The 24460-nt window shown below is 41.3% G+C and overlaps 1 protein-coding gene across 2 annotated transcripts; it reads right to left on the bottom strand.

Moving 5' to 3' along the window:
• Nucleotides 1–470: 470 nt before the first annotated feature.
• Nucleotides 471–22720, bottom strand: fam120b (family with sequence similarity 120B). 2 transcript variants are annotated; one of them, XM_050036028.1, is made up of 15 exons: nt 22584–22720; nt 22093–22203; nt 20558–20748; nt 20274–20407; nt 19955–20077; nt 19565–19756; nt 19091–19355; nt 18819–19002; nt 18488–18589; nt 17127–17299; nt 13915–14007; nt 8124–8330; nt 7828–7969; nt 2064–2355; nt 471–1965 (listed from the first exon to the last, which is right to left on the bottom strand). In XM_050036028.1, exons 2-15 carry the CDS (start codon nt 22199–22201, stop codon nt 1935–1937), a joined length of 2238 nt encoding a protein of 745 aa, XP_049891985.1. In that variant the 5' UTR covers nt 22202–22203; nt 22584–22720; the 3' UTR covers nt 471–1934. The 2 variants fall into 2 exon arrangements, with proteins under 2 accessions (XP_049891985.1, XP_049891903.1); XM_050035946.1 differs by having other exon boundaries at nt 475–1965; nt 22066–22203.
• Nucleotides 22721–24460: the final 1740 nt, after the last annotated feature.

Genomic DNA, 24460 nt, shown 5'->3' with positions numbered 1-24460 from the left:
TGCTATTGTTTTAAGATAACATCAACTGTAACCACAAGTAATGGAAATAAGCACTGACTTAAACGGAGTGAGTTTTCATGTGTTGTCGCGTCAAATGTTGTCAACAAATATTGACACATTTATTTGACTTCGGTCTTGATCACAATTTTAAGATCAAAGTTTCATCATACATCTGTCTGTCATTTTCACAGATTAAAACACTGACAGTGTTCCACTGTAACTTTAAGTCAATCACCCCCCTGTCCAGTTGGTGGCATGTGCACATTAATTGGCTACCGTCTAGTGTTCTTTTTGATCTCAGATGCATGACCCTTGTTGTCTAGCCGGCTTTAGCCATGGCATTTGTAGGGTATATTGCTATTTACCATAGCAAAATGTCACAGCAGCTGAGTGACCGAAGTTTCTGTGCACAGTTGGTGTCTTCTCATCTTTTTTTCCCCATGCAGTTAGATAGTGCAGGGTAGTGCTGCAGAGTGCATCAGAATGTTTAAGGCCAAAACACACCGGCAGCGAATGCCGCACGTTTCATTTTTAATGTGCAATCCCACATCAGTGCTCCTGGACGCGTGTGGTCGTCTGCTAATGAGTTGCAGTGCAATGCGCCCGGAGTGTGCTTGCAACAATTTACTGTTCACATTAACTGGTTGAAATTGAAAGTGTATGCAAGAGTCAATAAAAACAAATGGAATGGTTTTTATCTTGATTGACTGATTTATGTCAATTGTCCATTGAGTGACATGCAAGAAAACATTCCACTTTAAAAGTTGCCAGTAGCTGCTGGCAGTAGCCTTTGAGCGGCACAGTAAATTAAACTCAGTCAGTAATTTCATTTTGTAGTTATAGTCAGTGGTGTCGTGGTAGTTGATGAGGTGGGTGGACGACTAGGTAGATGGGTAGGTTACCAAGGAGAAAGTGGGTATACTGTCCAGTAGCTTTTAAGCTTACAGGTGGGTATATTATAAATGGCCAGAAAAAGATGTGAGTGTACCCAGCATACCTCAATATATCCTCCACTACACCACTGGTTATAGGTGACTACTGTATGAATAATTGAAAAAATCAACGTTCAGCTTTCCCTGCTCCAAACTGTCATTATCATACGGCCTTTAATAAAACACTAACGGTCGACCTCGTCAAATAAGAAAGGACGCACCGGCCTCAAGAGAAAACATTTACGTCAGTACAAAACAGTTAAACATATAAACCTCTTTCTCCATTAGTATCCATTACAGACAACCACATTCTTCTGTGTATGACAAAAGCTGAAACTCAAGTTGTCTCACTTTGTTTTTGACATGTCACAAACGGCTCTCGGTATCAGTTTACAGGCGGGTATAAATCTGTTGTACTGATGCCCTATTTCAGCCGATATCTGATACCGGCATTACTGTTTCTCCAGTTAAAACCATTCCTTTAAAAGGATTATTCTACTGGACACACACAGCTTTTAAGATCTCTGCCCTTTTATTGTCAAAGATAAGAGGTGAAAACAGGCTTGAGGATTAACCTCTAATCCACTCAGCGCATTTTCAAAGTGGCTTATTTCTGTGTTTGTTTGGTGAGTGCTCATGCATACTGTTCATTTTCTGCCACAGTGAGAAAGGTAAGATGCCCCGAGATAAAGGAGAGGCTTTGAATTGATGGACTTTGAAAGTATGTCTACGGGATTATTTTGAGAAGCACAAAAAGACAATTTCAGATTAAAATGGTAAATTGAATAACATATTCCTAATCTCTTCATTCTGCCTCCTCTTAATCCCCATTTCTCTACCTACTGCATCCTTTAGACAAACACTCCTGACGGGTAATTCACTAATCAGTTTGTTCAGAGAAATTTGATTCCTCTGCTCCTTTCATCATCTGTTTCCCATCCTCTTAACTCCTCAATCCTCCCCTCTAATCCTCCTCTTCCCTCCTCTCTGTTCAGGGTCGAGTTATGTTCCTGGTGCAGGAGGCTGTGACCATCTGAGAGGAGAGGAGAGGATGAAATGTGACATTATAGTGCAGATAAGAACAAATGAAACATTAAAGGAGGAGGACATTTAGCTCCACACCGGTGTTACCTCGGAGCCAGCTGGTATCTTCCTGTGTTACCGTACGATCGACCTCTGGACTGTCTTGGAGGACGGCTCCAGTTCTGGGGTCCTCCATCATGCCAGTTAGAATAAGAATGAGGATGAGGGTGAAAATGGCCTCCTCTCATCCCTCCTCCTCTGTCCCACAGTCTCTCACTGTTTTCATATTCACGCGGGTCTCCTCTTGCCTCCCCTCTCTCCCTCCATCCTCCTCCTCCATGTCGATGGTCTCCTGTCGTCTCTCCTCTTTCTCTCCAGTTCTCTCCACCTGGAGGCCGGCCTGAAAGTGAGAAATGTAATATTTAAACGACAGGAAAACTTAAGCCCTGTTTCCACCAAACACTTTCGGTATTGTACCTTTGGAACCAAAAGTACCCTTCAGACGTGGTACCTAGACCCTAGGGTTACCACCGCAAACAGTACCCTTAAATGTGGACGGGGTTGTTGTCACGCACTGCTCCGTCCAGCACTCACTGTATTTCCTCATTAGCAGTGACACATATGGAAGTCTGCACCTCGTTTATCGTCCACAGAACGAGGTTACACGCTGATATTTTCAGAACAAAATAAAACAGGCTGCAGTGAGAGTCTCTCCATGGGATATTTAAAGATAGCTGGTTTGTGCATTTAGTCCTTCTCAGGCAAGCTCAGGGGTTTAGTGTCACATAAACGGCACTCCATGATGTTTTTTTTTTTTTCTCTCTTCTCCGAGTGAGGATTAGAATATATGCAGTTCACATAACCCAGTTGTAATTAATATATATAAACACTGGAAGATCCACTCATTACTAAAAGTGTATGTCATATAAAAACTAAAGTAATGGTCCAAGTTGTCACAGTGAAATTTAAGGTGCGTTGATTGATTCACGTTGTCAACTCATGCATTGAGTAACATTACAAGTTAATGTTTCACCTTAAAAGTTGCCAGCTGTCGGCCCAGTGAATAAAGTTACTTTTTTTCTCTGACTACAGCTGCTGTGAGAGGTAGCGATTCATCCTTTCATTTTATAGTTACAGTCATAAAACTCTTAACAGTATGAACAAGCTTCAAAACCAGCCACAACTCAGCCCTGAGCAAGAGTGACTGTCCGCTACTGACCAATCAACGGACTGCAATGTTCACAGCTCCACCTTTTAGTACTGGAACTGTGTGCTAGGTACCCCAACAGAGGGGGGACCAAAAATGGGGACGGTACAGAACAGTTCCATTGGTACCATCCACAACTTTTCACAATGGAAATGGGCAAAAAGCGTACTGAACTGAACTGATCCGTACCGTACTGCTCGGAGGAAACAGGGCTTAGTGTGGTTAAGGCAGTGATAAACTTATTGGTTGTCGCTACAAGGCAAATATGGTTACCTTTCTAACGTTTCTGGCCATGACAATGAGAAGGCAGTACTCACACAAGAAGGATAAAATCACAAAAAGTATGTAGACCTAGCTATGATGTTTGACTTGACACGTCATGACTGATAAGACCCAATCTGGAAGTGAACATGGGTGTCTGCGTCGTAGTTTTAAAAAGTCTGCATGTCTGCCCGTCCAGACAAGAACACATCCCTGTCTCCATTTTAGGGGTTCTCAAGTGTGTGTGGATGTAGCCTGTGTCTGTCTGCTGTTTGGTGCTGAGCAGGTAGAGTACAGCAGGGTTATCAAAGACTGATGAAAACAGCTGCCTGCTGAAGCCAAAACCAATGCTGATGAGAGCAGTAAAAGTGAACTAAAACAGAGAAGCTGTGGTAGTGAAGTTGTTTTTCTACTGAAATATGAGCCTCTACTAGCCTTACTTGTGTTAGGAGTCTAGGAATAATCTAATGTAACCGGTAAGAGACAACCCCAGCAATCAATTCAGCAATCTTAGTAGATGTTGGTTAAATGCCGCGCTCTGTGCAAAAAGGATCAACAATTGCTCCTCTCTCTCTCTCTCTCTCTCTCTCTCCCAAACACACGCACACACACACACATACACACACTCAGCTTGTCTTTAAAGTCTGTCCGCAATTATTTCAAGGCTTCCCACAGAACAGCCAAAAAAAACCAAACGGCATATCACAGAGGACATACACACTCATCAAGTCTGACAAACGCTGCCAGTGTCGAAAGCCGAATTATTCAGAGACAGAAAGGTTTCGTGGAGCTGAATGCTCACAGATCTCCTTGTCAACTGTCATCTCACAGAAAAACAAACTAAGATGAAACATGTGTTTTGTATTTATGGTCTGTTGCTCTACTATTGGTTACAAAATCTATTAACCGTCAGAAAAAGCTCAATATTTCCCAACTCCTGTTTAGCTACCATTAAAATATATCCTCGCTCTCAGAAAAGCCTGTGACAAACTTTTCACTTAAAGAACTTTGACAGATGTGGCAGATTTTAAGCCAATTACAAAGTGCTTGAAATAAAACATCAAGTCCAACTTTAGATCTTGCCAAAAGGGAGCTGCAGCCTGCTCGGCTAAATCAGGCCACCATCCTGTCATCAATCCACTCGCTGAGTGTGAAAGTGCAGAAAAAAGGCACATGAAAGCACGCCATGCTTAAGTGGATGTGTCAGTCAGGCCGCAAGCACCAACACTTCTTTCAGATCTGTTTCTGTGGTCGACATGTCTTCGGAAAAGTCTCAGTTTCTTAGAGATTCAGAATAAAACCAAAAGAGGGAGACAAATAAGATTAAAGAGGGAGATTAGAGAAAATATGTTCTTCCTGTGTCGGATTTAAATGTGTGTGAAGGAAAATGAACACTACTGGAGGACAGACTGGAGGAGAGAGGTACATCACTTTTACTCACCAAAGTAAAACGCACTCTACGAATCTGAAAATGAGGTTGTCTTCATTTACTTTTTGTCTTTTTGGACAGAAATAACCTGAAAAGATGTGGGAGAGCAGCTATACTGGATTCACTGCTGGAGTGTAATTGCAAGGGCAGGCGGGCAGAGGAGATATTTGCTGAGGAGACTAAACATCAGGCCTGATTCCAAACAAAAACCAAACCGGGCCCTCAACGATACCACATAGCGCCACCACTACTCTCACGCACACACAAACTCTGTCTCTCTCCCCCTCACACACACACACACACACACACAGGCACACACTCCATATCCCCACAGTTCTGTAGTAATGATTGGTGTCTGCGTCTGGCAGAAATGAAACACTGAGGTATAAAGAGTGCACAGCCTTCCATCTATAAAACCCCGAACATCCTCATGAGACCCACAAGGGTCGACTTGGGCAAATCGCAGACAGTTCGGCGCAATTCGGAGACTCTGCGCCAACAGGGCACGCAGAGGAACAGTCACAAAAGGTTTACAAGGAGTCACAGGGTTGAACAGAAAATACGGGTTCACGTTTCATAAACTGCTGCTGAGTCGTCTTCTGAGATTGCCCAGTGAGTCTGTAAACTACAGACGAGTCTTGTATGGACAGAGCCCCAGTCTGTACAGTGAAGAGCATCACATACAGACAGGCCACACTGACACAAAACAAGATAGTAGGTGTGTGACGTGTTTGAAAATCTGAGTATAATAAGACAGAAAGGCGTCTGGCTCTGCACACAGCACCAGAAAGAGAGCAACAGCGAGAAATAAAGCAAAGAAACGAAGAAAAATAAAAGGCTGAGGAGTTAGACGGAGGGGAACGACTGAGGGGAAGGGGAACACAAAGAGGGGAGAGACAGAGGAGAGAGGTCTGTAATCAGTTAGTCTTGTTGTGTGTCTTAAAATAGAGCTCTCTCAGCCTATAAACAGAAACCTACTATTACTAGTGCACTGACAAAGCAAGTCTCGGATCCAAGCGTGCACGTGTGCGTGTGTGTGCGCACACACACGGGCGGTATGCATTAAGGCCGCAGCACACATGGAGCTCGTTACAGCGCGGCCCTCTGGGTAATGTGGTTCTGTGAGGGGCACCAGAGAACTACAACCACAGATGAACTGTCAAGATTAAAATGCTGCTTCTCTGTTCGGCTCCAGAGTATTTTCATCAGTTTCTCATATGAGCCTCGGTGTTTTTACTTCTCTGTGCTTTGGACAGTGATTGGAAATAAAGACCAACTCCTATTAGAGCCTTAAAAATATGCAGACATTATAAAATCACTTTTATATTTTTAGGGGCCATTGCCTTTTAATTGAAACTTTTACAGTACAGAAAGGACACCCAGGAAGACAAAGTGGGATGTGACATGGGACAAAGGTCCCCAGGCAGATATGCATCAAGGACACTGTGGTTATATGGTATGCATCTTAACCACTGGGCCACCAGGGCGCCCTAGAGACACCATAATATTTCTTAATTCAGGTCAAAACGTTTTTCTCTCTCTGACCTCTATTTAACCAGGATGGTCACAAGATCAAAAACTCTTTTTTTCCAAAGAGTCCTGGCCAAAATAGCAGCATAATTATGTTACACGAAACAACACAAAACCAACAATCACAGACAGAGCGAGTGTTGAGTAAGAGAAAGGAAGGGGAAAACATGAAAGGCATTAAATCACTTTTAAAACACACAGCATTTCAACAAATATAAAAAATATTGTTTAAAACAACTGCACATGCTCATTTAAGTGCTTAAAATAATTATGATTTTATGTTTAAAATCATCAAAGTAGATTTGAAACAGTGGAAAATTTGGCAAATTTCAAAAAACATTTGCAATACTTTATACGCAATACTTAATACTCCCCAGGTGTAAATAGCCATTGTGGTCTTGGTGTCCTGGCAACGTCTAAATATCATGTAAACACAGACAGGTCTATTTAGCTATTCTTCTGAAGTTTATGTACACAGTGTTCATTCAGCAGCTTCATCCTAAAACTGAAAATAATAGACCAAATCTTGACTCGCTTGAGACTCAAACGTCTGTCTCCTGTGTGAAAGACCTGTGCTCACTCACTGTGTCTTACTACCCTCCTGCACAGTGTTGACCTTTATAATACATCACCTGACTCTCTGGCTGTACATTTGTGAGTTTTTTCATGTAAATTTGTAACCTTGACGTGTCAGTGTGAACAGTGCTAACCAGTCACAGCACATTGTTGGATCCATATGCGTCATGGGGATGGGTGTAAATAGTCGAATAGTTGCAGTGTGACAATTTTTACCCCCAGGTACAAACAGACACTGATAGGACTGGATATGGGTACTCAATAACTGTAAGGTAGTGGCCGAAGTAACCCAGTACCAAGTAGTACTGAAACTTCTCCGCTTAAACAATACCTGCATTTGATCCTTTTGTACTCAGATCTAGAAACAAGACAACCCATACAGTCTGTGGTCTGGTGATTGATGGAGCTGGATGTTCAGCGCGCCCAGGAGCCACCAAAATGTCCAATGCAATGGCTATACTACATGCCTGTGTCGTTTGGTGGCATTTCACACAGCTAAATGCTTCCACTCACATGATGGATATCGAATAAAGTGGGGAAAAAGGTTTTAAATTCTCTATTGGTATCTGTATCACTTTGAGGGTCGTGGCATTGGTACTAGTATCATAATTTTTTAATTGTGACCCTTGTTATGTTTTTGATATGTGGGTATGGGTAGCATACAGCAACATCTTTATAGACAAAACTTCACACCCACAGTGTTGATGTCTCTTTCCCTACATGATGACAACCATCCACAAACAACATCAGTCATAAGTAAGAAGAAAGTGTTCACTTGTACTAAAAACAGTCTGTAAAAGGCAGGTGGCTGAAGTTATAGGAAGCTACTGGGCATCTATAAAGACATGTCAGTATGTCTCATGTCTCACCTGTGTGTCTCCCTCTGTATCTGGGTCCTGGTGTGGTTTTATGTTCTGTTACACGGGGTCTGGACTGCAGAACTCTGCCTTGCTTCCTGCAGGTTTCTGTAAGTTTCTCTCTCAGGTGGAGAAAAAGAGACAAACAGGACGACTGAAGAGAGAGACAGACAAAAACACACTTTGGATTACACATCTCAAAATCATACTGTTCATAAACGGTAATAAAATAATACAGAATATCATACAAGCAGCTGCAACAGAACACACACACACATTCCCCTTTTTGTTTTTCTGTCTCCACTCACATCGCTGTCCAGCAACACAGACTTCTCTGTGCCACTATGTGCCAGCAGGTACTTTGAGTGGAACAGCCGTCCGTCGAAGCTGTGCCAAGGCATGAGGGCAGCGTTGGGCAGCGGGCAGCCACTGGCACAGTTAGCACCCAGCAGGTGGCTCAGTCCTCGGATGTAGAGAGATCCCAGCTGCACCGCACGACTGGATAGGAAAGGCAGCTGAGAATGGAGGAGAAAAAAAGGTTGGTTTTACATTTGGTTTGTAGTACGTTAACATGACGCTTGATACTTTGGAGTATCTGAACTTTGAATATGAGACAACCACGACTGCAGTGATGGTGACTGTCTTTTGAGCTGCCAGCAGGTCAAACCTGACATCAACAGAGGTGAATTAAAGGGAAAATTCACCACGTTTAATGTGGATGTCCAATCAATGTTGATGGTAAATGCATTCATGCGCTCATATTTTGAGATGTGTGTTTCGCTTTTGGAAATGTAGCCAGTTTACAATACAAGCAAAGAGAACAAGAAAGTTCTGTTTTTGAGCAACATCTAGAGCAGTGGTTCCCAACTGGAGGGTTTTGGTCCAAAAGTGGGTTGTAGGCCCATTCTGAATGGAAAGTCACCACACTTAATTTAATTGTTAAGTTCAGTAAATTTCCAGCGTAGAGCTTTTATTTTGAAGTGCTGTTTTCTGCTGTAGAATGAGTGACTAACTGACAGCTACTTTACAGAGACAGCAAAGTAGCTCAACCACATGGCCAAACACTATGTATGACGCTGAATGTATTAAACTGTGGGACTGCAAAATAATGACTACGGAGAAATCTGGACCCCCTGGCTTGACCAGTTGGGAACCGCTGATCGAGAGAACGGCCCATGGTTATGCTAAAAGTCAAGGCTGAAATTGTGGTTCTTCCTGGCATCCAGCTACATCACTGTCATGTCAAATGATGGCGCTGGATGCATGAAGAAGAACAGATTTTGCAGCTGCCAACTCAGCTTTCTCGGTCAAAATAGCATGAGAAATTTCTTGCTTTCATTGACTACATTTACTACAGCACTGATTGGACAGCCACATAAAAGATGACCAATTTTCCCTAAATAAATCTTGTAATTTATTGACATCATTGATGCAAAATATGAATTATCATTTGACAAAGAAATCTCAACTAGTTTTCATACATCCATTTACAAGCAGTCACACTCCCTCAATAATAAATTCACTTTACACACTCTGACATATTTGTCATGACATTTACATTAATAAAGCTTGTTGAACTTAACTTAATTAAAAGAGAAGTCGCGAGTTTGAGGCATCCATAACACCTTTAGTTTCAATCAACACACCACAAACATCTTCCTGAAGCGTAGCATCATTGAAATAGTCCTGCTGCACAGAGCCATCTGTTTCTTCAATATGCTTGGTGTCACCACCCGGAACAAATTCCTTAAGAGTTTACTCTCAGCTGCTAAAATAATTGTTGTTTCCCAACCCTAATTTGCACAACCTTATCTGCTCAATCCTGACGCATAAATCACACAATTACATACGACTCAGACCACCCACTCGACTGTCACCAGCTATCCAGCCTGCTAGGTGAAAGTGATTGGCTGCTGTGGTTTTTTTTATTTGACAGTGAAACTTCTTTGCTAGGATTTGTTCACTGCAACAAATTTCACACTGATTTTAAAGTGAAATAATGCAGTATATGTGGCATTTAAATGAGACTGTAGAGTTTTTCTAATGGAATGATATGGTGAGGGTGTCTACAGGTTCCAGATACGCACATGAAATGCTTTTTAAGACCTTTAAAAGGTGATTTATTTTCGGATAAATAATCTTCTTATTCAAGCACTGCAGGTGAGTATAAAGATAAGCAACAGTCCATATAGGTGGTCCTGTGCCAAGGTAGGTTTATTTAATAGGAATATGGTTATTAGAGTGAGTTAGGTTGATCTACATTTTGCCAACAGGTGAGTTCAATTATAAAGTAAAGAGACGATATTATATTCAGAGGTAGGTTTTAAGATTTGTAACACCAGAAATGTGAACTTTCACACAGAAGGGCTCAACTCATTTTGACAAAAATGAATTAAAAGATCAATAAATAAAATTAGATTAAATGTTTGTGTCAATTAAGACCTCACAAAATCAAATTTTAAGACTATTTCAATGACTTTTAAGACCTAATATTTATAAAATTGAAAACATTTGAAGACTTTTAAAGAACCTGCATGCACCCTCAATACACTACAAATTGACGAGACATGAGGAAGGGAAAGGTGAGGATGAAAAAACATTTTGGTTATGTATTTTTCTGAATGTAAAGCTCCATGAGTTTCTATATTGTTGGAAGAAAGCAGTCCAATCCACAATTTAAGATATACACAAGTGAGTCAGCAAGTTATTCAATATCCAATGAAACCCATTGTTTAATAAAGTGACACTTTAAAGATAACATCTCATCTCAATTTAATATTGAAACAAAGAGAAAAACACAAAAGATTTTCTACAGATGTTTTGTGCTTCTAAATAAATGCGATTTTTTGTTTAAATAATGGATTCTGTTACAGATAGTTTGAGTTGACCCATTAAAGAAAAAACAGGAGGACAGTTATGTTGTTTGCTGACAAAGACCATAAAAGGCTGCAACAGTGTACGAGCAGAAAAAAGAAACTGGAGGAGGATGAAGATGACGAGGAAGTGGAGAGCAAGTTAACGGTGCCAACAGCCGTCGATAACAGCAGGCAGATGTCTGTGTGTGTGCTTTCTGCTGTCACCTGTCCTCTGGCAGATAGCACTGATAACAGTGATTACGTGTACACACACACACACTTACACACACAGCCCTGCCTGCCACCTGCTTCCAGTCAAACACAGCTTCACCTTCTGAAAACAATGAACCGCTGGACGGAGACACAAGAGCCTGAAGGAGCGCTCAAACACACAGGCACAAAAGGACGGAGAGACAAGAGGTAAAGAGCAACGTGAAGAGAGACAAAAGAGGGACAGTGGTCGAGAGTATAAAGCAGGAGAACATGAGAACACACCGAGTGAGAGGGACAAAGACAGAAACGTGTGTGTGTGTGTGTGTGTGTGTGTGTGTGTGTGTCCAGCGGGGCGGAGTGTGCTTGGTGTAAATAGCTCCATGTGGTGAGCGTCAGCCAGGACAGACAGGCGACTGTCGCCAGCACACTCTCTCTGTCACACACACACATACACACACACACACACACACACGCCACAATCACGGTCCCATGGGGAGGAATGTTGCAATGAAACCGACGCATCCCAAAACCTACCCACAACCCCTTTCCCCTAAACACACACACACACAAACACAGACTCATTTTCACTCATTTGAACACTCACGCTCATGCACACACACTTATCTAACTTTATAAAAATCTTTCCTTCTTTGGGGCGTGTTGTGGAAAAACACAGAGGCAGGTTTTGACTTTGCACTGCAGGTTTCTCCGTGCACACAACTGCATACACAATCAAATATTAAAAACTGACTGTGTGTTAACCCACCTTTGGCATGTGCTTAGTCTGTGTGTAGTTAATCCATACACTAGTCACTCAGTTAACCTCCTGCTGCAGCTCTGAACTTCTCCCAGACAGCATATTCAAATCAACGCCCAGCCCTAATTATTGTGTAGAAAACAGACGAGCAGCAAAAATACAAATTACTAGACCTAAGTATGGTAATTAAGCCGTAAAAATAAATGGGGCTACAACAAGGCAGCAAACAACGCAGCCATTTTCCCAGAAGATGGAAAAGCACAGCTGACTCGATGATGCTCGCATCTGTGAGAGCTCACGAGTCGGATCCACCAGGATCACTGATGACACGGACGAGACAGAAGTAAGGATGCTGTCCTGCTGGTCTCAGTGTAGGGCCGAACGGTATGAGGAACAGGGATCGTCCTAACAACTAATTTCCCTGTCTTTTAAACGGAAGGTTAAACTTAGCTTAACATCACCATAAGCCATTTGAGATCAATAATAACATTTTTCAAAAACCTAATAGAATTTTAAACGCCACTTTAATGCATGGCACTTTGCACTGTGCATTATGGACTTTGCAAATTATCCCACAAAACATGAAAACAAATCAGTAAGTAAAAAATAAAAATCCCGCCAAACTATGCTGGTTTTACAAGATGTGGGTTTTTTGTTTTTGCTTACCTGTGTTCTTCATATTAGAAGTTTACAAATGCTTGTTTTTTTTGTAAAGCAACATTCGGCTAAAAAGATCTAACCTTTTCAGTGAAATTTAGATGTGTACGTCACATCAATTAAATAGTAATTTTAATGGTGACATTGGTTCCCCCCTTGACTTCAACCCGCAGTTGGGAAACAAGACACGAGCACTTCACTTGGTTTTGGCCACCATGCACTGAGCTATTCCCCCTGAGGACCTACACTACCCTTACAACAATGTAACATGTAAACATGCACTTAAACTTGGCCTCAGCCATTTTCACACAGTAGTGCTGCAAGCACCGAAACTAGCACGTGGCATTTTACAAGTTGTTTTCCCCATCTACTACAGTTCACAATCCAAAGTGCTTCATCACAGGGAACTGGACTTGCTTAAGTTTCTTGAAGATGTTTTCACCTCTCATCCAATTCAGAACTGAGGAAGCCTCTTGAATGAGAGGTGAAACATCTTCAAGAAACTCAAGCAAGTCCAGCTGCCTACTAGTTTTCCTTGTAGACTCCCAGAAGGCCCTTTCTGACAGAAATCCATTCATTTTAACCCAAACCACAACTTTTTTCCTAACCTTAACTAAGAGATCCCTTTCTGAGGAAAGACCTCAAGGAAAATTTCTCTCATCTGCTATGATATAGCATTTAGGATTCCCATGACCTCAGATTGAGCTGTTTATACCTATATACAAGAGGTCCCTCTGCCATGGAGTCTGACGTGTTGTTCTACAGTAACCCAGAGTGGACAAACCAAGCACTGGCTCTTGAAAGGGCCATTTGCATTAGCCACCATAGTTCTCCTACACATTTAGCAAACGGGAGTGGTTTCAATTCTGCAGCCTCACTGCTAGATGCCAATAAATCCTGCACACTGGACCTTTAAGAGTTATGTAACATGTTTTACCAGCGTCAGCAGGTAGTGCTACTTTGTTTGTAGTTTACACAATAAACTTGATCATCAGCTATAACAACTGCAAAACTGTTTACAGATATAAAATGTAACTACAGCTGCTTCAGCTGTGACAGTCATATCATAATAAGCCATCAGTTTTCAGGTTGTGCTTGTCAATATGTTATTTGGGATCTTATTCATCAAAAAAATAAATAAATAAATAAAATAAAGAATATGGAAAATAAAGAATATGGAAACATATGTGTTTTCATTTCAGCATTTGATTTTTTAAAAATCTATAATACAAAAATTGCCATTTGCTTTACAGCCACTTTAGAGTTTAACCATAATTGTTTGGGGTGTTTTGGTTGTGTGCTTGTTTGTTTGATTTTCTGAAGACTCAATCAGCAGCTTATTTGTGTTTTCTCCCCATTTTTCTTCTCACTTTCTATTATTGGAAACATTTTCTGAGCTGTGTTTGTCACAAGACGACCTTGTTTACTGTAAACTGCAGAGGACATTGTCTTCTCGCAGCAGGAAACACCACAACTTTATGGTGCATTCGGACAAAATGAATGAGTGAAAATCAGTAGACTGATGTGCTCCTTTTTAAAAACATGGGTATTATTGGTTAAAAATAATAAACAGTGGAGCATATATGCAGTGTGTGTGCGTTTGTGTTTGAAACTGACCTTGATCTGTTGGAGCTCCTTGGGGGATTTTAGTCTCAGACACACAGCCTGGCTCAGGTAGGCATCAACATCCTCTTGAGACAAAGTTTGGCCCTGAAAACACACACACAAACACACAGGAAAATATATGGTTAGCCAATGCAATCACATCCCAGTGCGTCTTCTGTGTGGGTCAGTTTGTTTTGTCTGCTCTCTGTGCAACAATTCAACATAGAAAGAAACAATGCTGAATGCAGAAACAAGGCTGCCCAGCTGTGTGTACAAAACAAACAAATCCTGAAGCTATTTAAATTGAAGAGTGACGAGGGAATGTGAATGCAGCAGTGATCGCACAACAACAGCTACTGTTGTCTGTCAGCCTGACTACTCAGCTAACGAGCCATCAAACAAGCCACTCTGCTGTCTGTCTGTTGCTCCTTCAGCCACTTAAATGATTGACTCCAAGCGTCCGTCTGTCTGTTTTCCAAAAAAATCTGCATCTGTCTGAATGGCGGTCTGTTGACCTCTGTATCTCTGAGTGTTCAACTCTGTCTGTCTGAACAGAGTGCTGATGGGTAAAATTATATTGTAGAAACAGGTCTAACTTACAAAGGTGTCGGGTTAAAATCCTGTTCAGCTAGTTGGTTAAAACGTCACTGATCGTGTGTTTGACTGTGGCCAGTCAACCAGAGCCAGAGTCCAACACTGCTCCTTCATAGCAAACTGATCACATGTTTTTATTGTAAACTAGAGCTGCAATTGTAGAGCTTAAATGTTAGGAACTTATTTGGTTCAACTTAATAACTACATGAGGATACAGCAGGAGAGGACACTTTACAGTTCCTCAATTAAATACAAGATTGGTATTGAATTACATTTGGTTGATGCTGCAGAGGAAGCAACAGGCTATTTATGCAGGACAGGACAATGTGTATAAGAGGCTACTTGTACCATTAAAGGGGAACTACACCAATTTTACACATCAAAGTCCGTTTACAGATACTGGGGAGCACTATTGCATATATGTAAAAAGTTGTATGAAGTCTTGCTGCTCCAGAGGGAGCTGCACAAAATTGAATCACTTGCCTTAAGTGATGTCACTTGAGTCATGAAGACCACAAGTTTGAAAATGAAACTAGAATTACCATCTCACGGCTGTATGCCTCTGCCAACCAGTCAAGTTGCAGTGACAGTTTACAGACTCATAAGTAGCCATGATAGTAGGCAGTGCTTAATAATATGGATGTTGCTGCAGAGAAGCTACACATTCTAAAACGTGGATGCTTCACACACGTCTTCAACCTGGCAGCACAGAAGATCTAGACAATCAACCCAGTTTCAAGATGGACACCCAAGATTAGTGCCCCCAATTCTGACCAAATGTCTCCCCATCTGTTCCTGAGTTATGGTGTGGAGTATAGGCCTGAAAAGTGATTTTGTAGAACATTATGATGTCACAGTGAAGTTGACCGTTGCCCTTTTAGACATAAAATGTAATCACTTCATGATTTTATTCTGTTTGACATTCGTCTGAAGTGTTGTGACAATTAGCATCTGAATTCTTAAGTTATGACTGAAAATATGACTGACCTTTGAGCTTTAACCAACAAAATCTACTCTGGTCATTCTTGTCTCAAACTGGACGTTTGTGCCAAATCTGAAGACATTCCCTCAAGGCGTTCTGAGATATCACGTTCACGGGAATGAGACAGACAACCCAAAAACATAATACCTCCAGTTACGGCTGTTGCAAGACACAGAGGCATTAAAAATCTTGAACTTACCAGACCTCGAGCCCACTCCTCCTCTTTGCTAGAGGCAAAAGACTCTGGGCTACACTACACTGCTAGCAAAAAACACCCAAACCTTGAGTTGCATTGTGATTCTGACAGGAGGAAGAGTGCTTGGAATAAAAAAGACGATATCTCTGGTTCTGCTGCTTTGATTTTGAACTTTTTTTTTTTGTCAATGTCCATCAGGAGTCAAACAACGTGGAGAGGTGCAATACTAAATCACACTCCCTTGAGATACAAAACTAATGTATGGTATATTTTGTGACACAAAAAGATGTTTGAATATAAGCATTATTCGGAAATATGAAAGGCAAGTCTAACCTCATGAGCACTTTTTGAAAACTCAAGATAACACTTAAGATTCAGGTCATTTGAGCTATAACTTAAGGACTTCGTTTGTTACACTGTTGATCAATGAATGTATGAATGTACAATCTAATTTTTGTTTAGCTTCTGCAAAATGACGCATGCATCTTTATCCTGGTGATGTGATCTTGTGATCTCTGCTGTTTTGAAGCTCAGTCAGATGACGTCAATGCAATATGTACAAACCAAAAACACACATCTCTTCTTCTTTCACACACTTTGAAAAGTAGTCACTGTGTTGAAGGGATTAAAATCAAAAACACGGCATTACAACAGGATTAAAAACAGCCCACGTGTTTATAGCTGAAAATTTACAAGCAAAACATGGACAAGACTGTCATAAAGTGAATTAAGAAATGGGTCTTAAGATATTCAAAGCCCCTGGGTGGTTATCAGAGGAGTTGTTGATGCAAGAGCTGGAGTTACAAAGACCAGTGTCTGTGGCTAAACTGGGCACTCAATGGGTGATAGTGGCGACCATTAAGCAGTGACAAAGCAACACAGAACAGACCGTCAACAAGTGATGTTTAACTTCAAATCACAAGTTGACAAAAGAGCGGAGTAATTGTTGTATATGTTATAGATGTAAATCCTAAATCAAAAGCTGCCTTGTGTGTTCAATTGTCACTGAAAACATTTGGTCTTTCATTTTTTGTTTACATAAATCACCAGGTGAGGCTTCACTACCCATACACTGGTATTATGAAATGCCTAAGTACAAACTGATGCCATTGTGCTCCACTGTTTCATTTAACGGCTTAATTTCTTCATTGAGGCTAAGCCAAACATGCAGCCTGACCGAAGAAACCAAAACAGTCACATCAGTCACAGTGAAACATGAGGAAACATGGAGGTGAATAACTTCCATAATCAAATCATTGGACTGCCTGTACAAATCTTTGACTGAGGTTTACAGTTTCCCTTCATACACACCTTTTCCTGTGAAATTCATTTAATTTTTGTTCAATAACTACTCTCCTCAGCATTGGTTTGAATTTGGCTAATGTGCTCTGTTTCCTTTCTTTTCATCTCCTATTGAAATCTATCAAAGAAACAAGACAGAATTGACAGTACCTGGAGGACTATGTGAGTGACCAGGCAGAGAGCAGCCAGGAGAGAGTCCTCAATGGCTCCATGCAACTCTGAGAACTCCTGGCAGTCAAAAATCGAAAGGAAGCACGTCAGGCGAAGAGCAGAAACTTCAGAACCAGAACCAAACCATAACGAGTCCAGACTGGGCTGATCACCTACACATTGAGACAGAGAAACAATAATATCACTGCATGAAATGTGACATAATGTCTTTGATGTATTAAGCATAACCAGAGGCAACTTCTCATTCTTCAGTCATTCTGATGGCCAGTGATGCCAAAGAAGTTGGTCTCAAGCTAAGTTGAAAGAAAACTTTGGTATTTTTGAACCTGGACTCTATTTTCCCATGTTTCTGTGTCTAAGTGATGAATGGCGACAATGGTTTTTTAAATTGGTCCAATATTGAGAGAGGCAGCCATAGCTGCAGCAGTGAAACAGACTGCAATGTAATCCCAATGTGCAACTGTTCACTGACAATTTGTGTCCATTAAAAGTGCTTGTTTTTGCCACTGACAGGTTCAGATCGTTTTTGAAGCGTCTTACAACATTATGGAAAAGACCCCACAAAGAAATCACACATTTTCTTTGCCTTTAGCTGATCCAATCTGTTTGTTAGTGCATGTAACCAAGTGTTACTCAAGGAGAAGCCTCACTGAAATCTTGTAATCCTCTCTCCAACTCTCACTAATGTTTCCACCGCATTTTTCACCGTTGCTTTTCGTGCAACAAGTCACTTCTTGGGAGATTCAGAACAAGACTTCTGTGAGCCAGACATGGTCACAATAAAACAGACTAGCGATAGGTAAAGAAAATCATTTAATTTCTCTGTAGAGTCTTTTCCGTAATGTCGTCAGACACCTGTAATAACAATCTGAGCCTGTCAGTGGCAAAAAGAAGCACTTTCAATGGCCATAAATTGACAGTGCACAACTGCCTGTGGGGAATACATTACATTATAGTTTCGCTGCTGCGTCAGTTTCAAAAAATTTTGTTCCTATTAAGTCACTGAGACACAAAAACATGTGAAAATACGGTCCAGAGTAAAAAATATATTTGTGTCCCTTTAAGTTTCCATTCCCTGGAAACATTGTAGATTTTTCTATTACCAAAAAACTAGTTTGTTGATATTGTCTTTGTTGCTTATCTTAGCTTTGTAAATTTAGAGTGCATTACCCAAGACTGGGAAAATGTCATCCTAACGAGAAGAAAATCATCAAAACCCCTCATACCTTCATCTTTTTCATTTGCATCAGCTGGTCTTACTAGATTGGAACCAGATTTTGTCCTAACCTGAGCTAAAAAATACAGAGACCAATATATGTAGAAACTATCAAGTACAGTACCTGGAAGGCTGTTTGGGACAGCGGGAACTATTTCAGGTTCCTTCAGAGGATTTCCAGGGTAGACAAACCATTCCTTAATTGCTGGAAGGTCGTCACTGCTGCCTGAAGACACGCAAAATCAAGGTTAGTCTTGGACTGCCAAAAAAAAAAACATTTTTGTTTGTTCTTTCAACCACAACAAATCTGCAGGTGTCTACCTTCACATGAACATTTGTCTGTTTGTGACTTCATGCTTAGATATGTGGTTTTTGGACTGAGTGTATGGTGTTGCCATAGTGCATTTGTATCTATGTGTGTGTGTTTATGAGCTGCAGTAAATCTACTGTCCCACCATCATGCCCCTGCAGCAGCAGCAGCCCGTAGATGCGTTGTCTGCATGGCTTGTAGACAAGAGCCTGAGGCTGCAACTCAGCGTCCTCCTCGTCCTCCAGAGTGTTGCTACATTCAATGACTCCCTCACACACAACACTGTAAACCATGTAACCCTCTGCTGCTACGTGCTTCTCTCTACATGCCTGGGGGAAGAAAATTAAAAACATAATAAGCCAATGTGGCAATAGTTACTCTCACAGCGTCAAAGACAGAATGATGTAAAGAACGTACCTTTAATATTTCTGGACTAACGTGTTTCTCAAAGCCACAGGGAGGCACAGAAATGTCACCTTGCTGAAGACCTTCCTGTCCGGGCAGTAAATAGGAGCGAACCCCCTTCTTCACTAGTTCTTTTTGAGGAGCTGACAAATCCAGAGACTGAGGGATGAGCCCAGTCTGTTGCTCCTCTCTACTCCACAAGGAGCACACAAGGTGGGATACAGCTAGCACCATCTGCCCCTGAGGAGCACCAGAGTGTGATGCAGGATCGTTTGTTCTGGGAAACAATAAAATGATGGTCATGTAATGTCCCCATGTATGTTTGAACTAAGTTGGCTCATCATCAAATGGCTAAAAATGAAGTGGAAAATATGGTTTTACATTATGAACGGGTGTATCCAGTCTTCATGTTCTTATAACTAAACATAGTACTAGGTATGACTTATTTTGGGAGATATATTTTAACAAATATTAAAAGACAGACACCTGTATGTTTCCATGGCGTTGTTTCTGACATGCTGCATCCGCTCCTCTGACACCACATCGTTACCAAGGAGACAGGCCAGCAGCGGTAGCTGGGTAACAGCCAGTCCAATGGTTTGGCAGAGTCTCTGTCGGTCGTACAGGACAGTGGTGAGGCTGTCTATCCGCAGCTTTGCCACAGACAAGTAGGGGGCACTTTGGAAAACAAAACTACATGTTCAGTTCAGAAAGTTCATCCACATTTTCCATGATTAACAGTAACATAAAATCCCAGCATTTTAAGTTCACTGATCGGTGAGTTGTAGTGCAAGTCTTTCTCAGCAAATTTGAAGTTTTTTTTTTTTTTAATCCAACAAAGTACAAAAGTATTAAGACATGATAATTTTAGCAAACCTATCGTATATGATGAAGTCTGAGTCCTGTCCCAGAATGCCCATACTGCCGTGCTGACGAGCATAGCTGGCAATCTCATAGTCAGCTTCCTGCACCGAGCAAAACACTTCCTGACCCAGTGAGCTGGAGGCAACAATATTAAACAATGAAAGAGACAATGATTCCACCATAAACAGCAATAACAGGAACCATCATAAGATGTCAAATCAAACCCCATCTAGTGAAGCATAGTCTTTCAAATACACTAATTTCATTATCACTGTGTATACATTTTGTACAAGAAGACTACAGTATCGTAGCCTCTCTTGTAAGTGCTGACCTGAGAGCAAAGCGTGTGAATGATGCCAGACCAGAAGGCAGACAAAAGAGCTCTCTACCGGGCTGCTCTCCGTATGCCTTCACGTGACGAAACATTTTAGAAACGTCCCTGTTTACTCTGCGTCTCCTCTTCACCTGTGGACAGGAGAATATGTTGTATTGTGTATCAGATGAAGAAAACAACTGTCAATAAACTCTGTATCTAAAGATAGTAGTCGACTGATTTTCAACATATTCAAGTGCAAATATTTGAACACCATAAGTTGACAGAGTTTCTGTCCTCACCCACGCCTGTCTCTTCTTCTCCTCCACCACCCCATCAAAGAAGAAGACCAGTCTGATGCCTGCTGAGGTGAAGGCCTCCACCCAGCGCTTTAGCACATCCATGTACTCCCGCCACTGCCCCCCACAAATCCAGTCCTTACATGAGTACCAGTGGCGTAGGCAGGCCATGCCATCCACAACGATTGTGGGGTCTAAACAAGAGTGAAAATACAAATGAAAGAGAGCAGAGCTGCACATAAACCTACTCTGACAAGAGACACAACCTACATAATAGTCAAGAAATGTTTCCTGTTTGTTTTTATCTAATGCTTTAAAAAGCTTACAGCTATTAGTTCATCAAAACTTTTTTCAAACTAACTACTAGCATCGCTCATGCTTAAGGTCCACGGCTGTGTCCGAAATTCCATACTAACGTGCTATTTGATATGTTAAAACAGTAGATTAGGGTTTTTTTTAGTTATGATCGACAACTTAGTATGAGAGTAAAAGTATATGAATTACATCCTATTTATGGTGAAAGATTGCAGTATACAAACACTGGACACTAGGCTGGCATAAATATCCCACAATGCAGTGCAGAAGATGACAACTTTCATAACGGACAGCGATTAAGACAGATCTGTAAAATCAATAATGCTTCAATTTAAGTATGACAAAAGTGTAAAACCTCACTTTGTCTAATGTCTAATTATTATCAGAATTATCTTTTATAAAACCAGGATAGGTGGACAGGTGTATACACTTTATATACTTGCACTGATTTTATAAAGCAGCATGTTCATTCATACTGCATCATCCTGAGCGATCTCTTTATATTTTGTTTTATTTCTCTATGTTTGACCTCTTCCAGATTTTCTTGTTGTGTTTGATGATGCTGTATTCCAGTGATCCTCTACTTACGGCCCACATGCCAGGTAAGGTGCCCAGCAACCCGCTGACCATTTCCTAATTAATAATAAAAATGAACTGATTATCACTAGAAATTTTTTCTTGTACTCTGAATGTAAACGAAGTGCCAGAGTGCATAAAAAAACATAGAAACCATCAAAAACAGAGGTTAAAAAAGTGCCAGAGGAGGTTCCCCCTGACTCAGCTACTAATGCATTAAAATATCTGATTTAATTGTCATATAGGCCCAGCGTCAATCCTTGTGCCAAGTTACATTAAGTAATAAGTTATGTTAATGAGTCAGTTAATGAGTCAGGCCAAATTAGAATCAGGTGTCCTAATTTAGTCTCCTGTCGTTTTTCAAAAGTTGCCCCCAGGCAAAGCAGGCTGAGTGTCCCTGCTGTATTCTGTGTGCACCTGTGAAGGACCGTGTAACTCTCGTCTGCTTTTCTAGTAGAGAGGCACCATAAGAATTAAGATTGATACTAGTATGCCCATCATAGCCCCCACCCCCTGACTGAACAATAGTAATCTTGACAAGAATGCAAAATCAGTTTTCAGACACATTCAGCACAGCTCCCCACACTGTCTCACTACTTGCACACTGATATACACTCAACTGGTAGTGTTAGCTGTGGTAGTGAAACCTTGCTGGCTCTTGTCAGCATGTTGTCTGGCCATCTCTCTCAGGTTCACAGTCACACAGGCTCCTGGACAGCAACAGTCCATGAAGTACTGAAGACCTTTCACTCCCATCCCTGCAGAGAGGAAACACAGAGTGAGAATGAATTCATTGGAGACATTTAAGGTAACTCAGCAAGGTGCTACAATTATGCCAGTTTATCAGACTGCCACTTTAAAGTCACGTGCTCCGTACTTGTTAATTTTAATCATTAAATGAGTGACATCGTTTCGGTTTGCCAATGCTGCAGGACGATACATATCTCGACAGGTTAAACAGTTCAGTGTTCAGTGAGCGCAGACCTGAATGCTAACAGTTAGCTTAGCTTCTAGCCGCTAAACTCATACATTGCGAGGTTGTCGCTATTCCTGTCTTTACAAACCAACTCGTCTCATACTAAGCTGTGTCCGTTAATGCTTTCTCCCCACAGAAATGCTTAACATAGCAAAAACTTACTTTATAATCTTGGTATACACGAGCAGCATATATCCCGTGTTTGCTTGGTGTGGACTACTTCCTGCAATGTACGCGTGGCGTCATCACGCTGCAAAACAAAGCGCACGTGCTCGGCGCACTGAGCCCACACAGAGCAGTGGTAGCAATACCGAGTGATTAGAGTGATTAATCCAAATATAAAAGACCATGCAGACCCCAAAACAAAATTTATCCCTTGAACACAACTTGTACATCTTATTCAGACTATCACTGTACTGATGCTGTGATGAAAAATAAACATCTTGATGTGACATGAATGAGAATAGCCCATTGAGGGTTTTGTGGGCCCAGTCCACCCTTAATAACTCCCCAGGCTAGGATCAGAGACTAATTGCTCTCCAGGCTCTCCTGGAGAATGGGGGCTCTTTTCTGGAGTCACAAGCTATTAGGTCTACCTTCTGAACACAAAGCACCCCCGTCCCTTCCACTCTATTGTCTGAGTGGAACAGGAATAAAGAAAGGGACATATGCTGGATGTCAGTCCAGCTGTCAGCATCTGTCGTCCCTCAGCCAGATGCTCTGTGGAGTGGGAGGACAATCCACCCCTCCCAGTCAACTGATCTTCAAGGAGGGAGGAGCTGTGTTGTAAATCTGCCCCTCCTGACTGCACTGCAGAGTTATAACCACTGGACTCATGAAGACCGTATCGGTATTTTGGTTTTAGACAGAACTTTGCCAATGGTATGTTCCTGGGTTCCCCAAAACATCTGCGACTATAATGATCATAGCTCAATCTTAAGTCTATAGGTTAGGCCCACCTTAGTCTTGAGGATGCTTTTAGGAAACGGCTCTAAGACCTGCGCAGATGTTGAATAAACAGCTGCTTTACCTCTTCTGCTTCGGCCCATTTGTTTTAAAGTTACATATTCATGTTCAAAACTGTTGAGCTGCAGAACTTCAGGTAATTTCTCAGGTTTAGCTCCATGTTGATAACCTGATAATCAGAATGAGTTGCTATTCTTGTTTTCTATGTAAACAACAAGACAAAATACAGTACAAAACACAATATAAACATTACACAAAAAAATGTAGTCGCACAAAACAGCGACGACAGAACTGATGACATTAGCGTTATAACACGTACAAGCAGGTATAGTCTGAAGTTGTCCTGTAGAGGTGTTGAATTTTTAGAGTGGGGTGATAGGTCAACAGATTAAGGGCTAAATGGATACTTGGATCTCTGCACAATGTTATTTCCCACCATTAAGGCTATTAATAGTGGTTTAGTCTGATATAAGCCCAGAACATCACCCAGCAGTGAGATGGTTGGACAAAACAGGTGGCTGATACAGAAGGACGGACTGAACTGATGTACAGAGCCAAAAGGCATGACAATAACTGTAACTTGCACGTGGACAGTGAGAGAATATCAGCTGGGTTTCCCATTCACTTCAGTTTGTGAGTTGACTTACATGCTCTATATAGGAACTTGTGTTGTTTTGGCATGGTTGGATTACTGAATGGGCCTACTAGGCGCACACCAGTGTCCCCCTGGCCTCCACCGGCAAAATGTCACTCAAATTTAGCAGTAATGACCAGGAAGAGATTTGAAATTTCCACAAAGAGTCGCAAAGGAACTTAATCTTATTCTGTCTAATCAATCTAAGAGATGGAAAAAAAATAGAGAAATGGGCAAAACAACCACATAGAGACACAAAATTACCACAAAGAGACATTAAACCAAGGGTTGCATAACAACTATAAAGACACGCAAATAACAACAAATCATAATCTGTCCACGTGTATTGACTGGGTTTTGGAGTTGCAATTCATGGCAAATATGTTGTTGCATATTTCGTGCCAATTTTTGCTGAATGGCCATTTTGTTGTCACCTTAC

Source organism: Epinephelus moara, chromosome 1 (genome assembly GCF_006386435.1).
Source record: "Epinephelus moara isolate mb chromosome 1, YSFRI_EMoa_1.0, whole genome shotgun sequence".
NCBI lineage: Eukaryota > Metazoa > Chordata > Actinopteri > Perciformes > Serranidae > Epinephelus > Epinephelus moara.
Note: the sequence above shows the minus strand (reverse complement) of the source record. Positions and strands in the feature narration are given on the sequence as shown.